The sequence below is a fragment of the Colobus angolensis genome, unplaced genomic scaffold (genome assembly GCF_000951035.1).
Source record: "Colobus angolensis palliatus isolate OR3802 unplaced genomic scaffold, Cang.pa_1.0 Scaffold83, whole genome shotgun sequence".
NCBI lineage: Eukaryota > Metazoa > Chordata > Mammalia > Primates > Cercopithecidae > Colobus > Colobus angolensis.
In genome coordinates this window covers 50,113-55,572 of record NW_012122154.1, presented here as the reverse complement: position 1 = coordinate 55,572, position 5,460 = coordinate 50,113, and the positions used below count along the sequence as shown (strand labels likewise).

At 41.5% G+C, this 5,460-nt stretch overlaps 1 protein-coding gene across 3 annotated transcripts in view; it reads left to right on the top strand.

Annotated features, from left to right (window-relative positions):
• NBR1 (neighbor of BRCA1 gene 1) overlaps positions 1 to 5,460 on the top strand; it is a 40,986-nt gene that overhangs the window by 10,358 nt on the left and 25,168 nt on the right. For all 3 annotated transcript variants that reach the window (XM_011929660.1, XM_011929661.1, XM_011929659.1), the window contains 3 exons: positions 210 to 228; positions 1,651 to 1,673; positions 5,164 to 5,358. In XM_011929660.1, coding sequence (XP_011785050.1) covers positions 210 to 228; positions 1,651 to 1,673; positions 5,164 to 5,358 — 237 coding nt within the window. The remainder of the gene's footprint in view (positions 1 to 209; positions 229 to 1,650; positions 1,674 to 5,163; positions 5,359 to 5,460) is intronic.

Genomic DNA, 5,460 nt, shown 5'->3' with positions numbered 1-5,460 from the left:
TCTCGGCCTCCCAAAGTGCTGGGATTACAGGCTTGAGCCACCGCGCCCGGCCTAAAATTTCTTAAGTATTATTCATGACTAGCAAGTGATACGGAAAAGCTGAAGGCTTGGCCTGAGTTTCTGTCTGTCCTATGGGGCTGGTTCTAGTAACAGAAATGCTCGATTGATGAGACACTTACAGTTCACTGTTGTTTTTTTTCCTTTTGTAGGTATCCATCAACAGTCAAGGTGAGTCCCTGAGAGAGTCTGTTCAGCCTTATTTAAAAGCCTTAATCTGCTCATTGAGGCATTTCTATTTATACTCAAACCTTATTGCAGTATTAATCTTAGAGTTTGGAATTTAGTATACCATAAATTGACATTGCACTGATGGACCTTAGTTACATGGGGGATTTTATTGTATAGCAGTTTTTTATATATAGGATGATGCCTTTGAATGGACCCTAAGGACAGCTTTAACGGGAGGTTCTCAAATTTAAGATACCAGTCCTCTGAAATTAATATGCCTCCCAGTTCAATACATATAAGTATTCCCATGGTATTGCATTTGTTTCTGACTTGGTATATATGTTAATATGAACTTACAAACAAGTGGTATTCCAAAAGTTTATTTATCAGATGTTCAGAGCTTGGAGTGCATTTTCCCATAGGAACCATGTTATAGTTGAAAATTAGTTTCCCAGGATAGCCCCTAAAATCTTATTTTAATCAGGTGAAATGATAGTATTAACACTGAACTCTCTTGAGTCCTGAGCATCACAGTGCCTAAACGTGAGGGACCTGGCTTGAGATTTTGTAACTGGAAGACTCCCAGTAGTGATGAAAGAGGGATTTAAGAGGAAGAACTTATCTACAGTAGATTCTGTTTGCAAGAAGAAGGGAGTTTGTCAGCAAAAGGTAGTTGCTATTCATATATAATAAGCTAAGAATTCTTTAACGTCAGGATTGGCTGTATGTTTAAAAAAATTTTATTGTATATATTGAAGGTGTGCAACATGATGTTATGAAATACATATACAGTAATGCATCACTTAATGACAGGGATATGTACTGAGAAACGCATCAATTAGGTGATTTTGTCATTATATGGACATCACAGAGTGTACTTACACAAACCTAGATGGTATAGCCTACTACACACCTAGGAGATACGGTGTAACTTATTGCTCCTAGGCTGCAAACCTGCAGAGCATGTTACTGTACTGAATACTATAGACAGTTGGAACACAATGGTATTTGCATATCTAAACATAGAAAAGGTACAGTAAAAATGTGGCATTATAGTCTTATGGGATCACCATCATACATGTGGTTGACCACAATGTTACGTGGCAGTGGTTACTATAGTGAAGCAAATTAACATATCCATCATCTCATTATAGTGGCCCTGTGGTGCCCTGAGCCCTCCCCAGAAACCAGTCATAATCGACTCATTTAGCAAAAATCATGAATATAATATATGATTATTTAACTATAATATGTTCCTCATGTTGTACAGTTCATCTTTAGGATTGGCTATACTTAATCTTATAGAATCTTTGGTTCTTGAATGAATGAATGGATGTGTACAAAATAAAAATAATTTAAAAATAATAGAATCTTTTGGGGTGTGTGAAGAAATATAATGTTGTATATTTTTTGTCCTTTTAGGAGAATATGAAGAAGCGCTTAAGGTAATGAATATTTAGTCTCATTTTCAAATAATGTAAAAAATATTATTATGGGTTTGTTTGTTTGTTTGTTTTTTTGAGACGAGGTTGTGCTGTGTCATCCAGGCTGGTATGCAGTGGCACAACCTGGGGTTGCTGTAAGCTCTACCTCCCAGGCTTAAGTGACCCTTCCTCCTCAGCCTCCTGAGTAGCTGGAACTGCAGACACATGTCACCACGCCTGGCTAACTTTTTATATTTTTTGTAGAGACAGGGTTTTGCCATGTTCCCAGGCTGGTCTAGAACTCTTGGGCTCAAGCAATCTGCCAGCCTTGGCCTCCCAAGTGCTGGGATTATAGGTATGAGCCACTGCGCCTGGCCTAAAATATTTATTGACTGAAACTCAAACCTGAATTCCATTAGTTATGGGCAGAGACTAATAAGTATAAACACCATGAAACCTATTTTTAGGGAGACTGATGAGGGAGACAGTCAGCAAAAGGCAATTCATAATAAAAAGGTCCTTCTCAGTTGTAGTCCCATCTCTTTACTGGTCTTTGTGCTACTGTTCTAGTGTTTAAAAATAAAAATATCTTGGCCGGGCGTGGTGGCTCACGCCTGTACTCCCAGCGCTTTGGGAGACTGAGGCGGGCAGATCACCCGAGGTCAGCAGTTCAAGACCAGCCTGACCATCATGGTGAAACCCCATCTCTACTAAATACAAAAAATTAGCCAGGTGTGGTGGCGCATGCCTATAATCCCAGCTACTTGTGAGGCCAAGTCAGGAGAATCATTTGGGAGGCAGAGGTTGCAATGAGCTGAGGTCACGCCATTGCACTCTAGCCTGGGCAACAAGAGGGAAACTCCATCTCAAAAACAAATCAAAAAACTCTCTAGAACTGTGCCTTGATGCCATTTTTGTTTTGTTTTGTTTTGTTTTTTTCCTAAAGAGACTGAGTCTTGCTATGTTACCCAGGCCAGCCTTGAACTCCTGCACTCAAGTGATCCTGCTGCCTCAGCCTCCCAAGTAACTGGGACAATGGGTGTGCACCACCATGCCTGGTCTAGAACTATGCTTTCTGGTTCACATTTTTCACCTCTTTCTCTCACTCTTTTCTCTCCTTTTTTTTTCCTTTGAGACAGAGTCTCTGTTGCTCAGGCTGGAATGCAGTGGCGCAATCGTGGCTCACTACAACCTCCACCTCTGGGGTTCAAGTGATTCTCATACCTCAGCTTCCCAAGTAGCTGGGATTACAAGTGTGTGCCACCACACCCAGCTAATTTATTTTGTAGTTTTTAGTAGAGACAGACTTTCGCCATGTTTGGCAGGCTGGTCTTAAAAACTCCTTACCTTAAGTGATCCGCCTGCCTCGGCCTCCCAAAGTGCTGGGATTACAGGCGTGAGCCACTGTGCCCAGCCTACCTCACTCTGTTCTTTACAGCCCATACAATCTTATGTTTAAGGCAGAGGTGACAGCCACTTTTTGGACATGGAATGCTTTGTTTTTGTTTTTAGTTTCTGATTTTTAAAAATTTGTATGTGTTTAAGGTATAAAATGTGATATTTCGAAATGTGTATACGTTTTGAAATGATTACCACAATCAAGCTAATTAACATATCCATCACCTCAGATGTAGTTACACATTGAATGGTTTTTTCTTTTTTTTTTTTTGAGACAGTGTCTCGCCCTGTTGCTCAGGCTGGAGTGCCGTGGTGCGATCTTGGCTGACAGCAGTCTCCGCCTCCCAGGTTCAAGTGTTCCTGCTTCAGCCTTCCTAATAGCTGGGATTACAGGCGCACGCTACCATGCCCAGCTAATTTTTGTATTTTTAGTAGAGATGGCGTTTCACCATGTTGGCCAGGCTCATCTCGAACTCCTGACCTCAGGTGATCTGCTCGGCTCAGACTCCCAAAGTGCTGGGATTACAGGCATGAGCCACCACGCCTGGCCCCAAAATACTATTTTTATTGGAAAAGTAAATGCTTAATTATAGGACATATCTTTTAAGTTTCTTGAGTTTTGTTAGTCTAGAATTAACTTTTTTGGAAACCTGAGTTAAGATTCCATAAGTGATGTCTTATTTAAAAACCAATTAGACCGGGCGCAGTGGCTCACTCCTGTAATCCCAGCACTTTGGGAGGCTGAGGCAGGCAGATCATGAGGTCAAGAGGTCGAGACCATCTTGGCTAACATAGTGAAACCTTGTCTCTACTAAAAATACAAAAATTAGCTGGGTGTGGTGGCACATGCCTATAGCCCCAGCTACTCAGGAGGCTGAGGTAGGACAATCGCTTGAACCCGGGAGATGGAGTTTGCAGTGAGCCAAGATCGCACCACTGCATTCTAGCCTGGTGACAGAGCAAGACTGTATCTCAAAAAAAAAAAAGAAACAAACAGAAAAATAGTAACTCAGTTAAGGAAAATCTTACCTAATTTGCCATCTTAAAACCTAGTTTTACGGGGTTTTTTGTTTTTGTGGAATAAAGCAACACAATACTTCTGTGGTTTTAATAACAAAATCAAGTTCATGACCGGCCTGGGTAACATATGACAAAAAATTTTTTAAATTAGCCAACAGGCATAGTGACCCAAACCTGTAACCCGAGCACTTTGGGAAGCCGAGGTGGGTGGATTGCTTGAGCCTGGGAGTTCGAGACTAGCCTGGGCAACATCATGAAATTCCACCTCTAGAAAAATACAAAAATTAGCCAGGTGTGGTTGTACCCAGCTGTAGTCCCAGTTACTCAGGAGGCTGAGGTGGGAGGATAGTTTGAATTCAGGTGTCCAAGATCAGTCTGGGCAACACAATGAGACTCCTGTCTCCAACAAAAACAAAAACCTTAGCCAGGTGTGGTGGCATATGCACCTGTAATCTCAGCTACTCGGGAGGCTGAGGTGGGAAGATCGCTTGAGCCCAGGAGACAGGCTGGAGTGAGCCACGCACTGCATTCTAACATGGGCGACAGAGCAAATTACCATCTCAAAAAAATAAAAATAAATTTCTAGGCCAGGCACAGTGGCTCACACCTGTAATCTCAGCACTTTGGGAGGCTGAGGTGGGTGGATCACCTGAGGTCAGTAGTTCGAGACCAGCCTAGCCAACATAGTGAAACCCCATGTCTACTAAGAATACAAAAATTAGCCGGGTATGGTGGTTGGCACCTGTATGTAATCCCAGCTACTTGGGAGACTTAGGCAGGAGAATCGTTTGAACCCTGGAGGTGAAGGTTGCAGTGAGCCGAGACCACACCATTACACTCCAGCCTGGGCAACAAGAGCAAAACTCTGTCTCAAAAATAAATAAATAAATAAATAAATTTCTAGTTAACATTCTTAGCAAAGAAATAGCAAGTTGAGTGTAAACATTATATTTGTTGGATTTAATAAAGCAAACACAAATCCTAGTATTTTCTAGCATAATTTAGCACATTCTTCTGTTTTGATGTCTTTGAAATGTTATTTAGGAGAGGAGAATCACGTCGTATGTTTTTGTTTCATAATGTATGCTCTTAGATGGCAGTTAAACAGGGAAACCAACTGCAGATGCAAGTCCACGAAGGGCACCATGTTGTTGATGAATCCCCGCCCCCAGTTGTGGGAGCAAAACGACTAGCTGCCAGGGCAGGGAAGAAGCCACTTGCACATTACTCTTCACTGGTGAGAGTCTTGGGATCAGACATGAAGACCCCAGAGGATCCTGCAGTGCAGGTATGAAGGGTATGGCCCAGTCTATCCAATATCTTTTCTTTTTTTTTTAAATAAAGCTGAATAGATTTCTTTATTTTACTTTTTTATTATACTTTTTTTTTT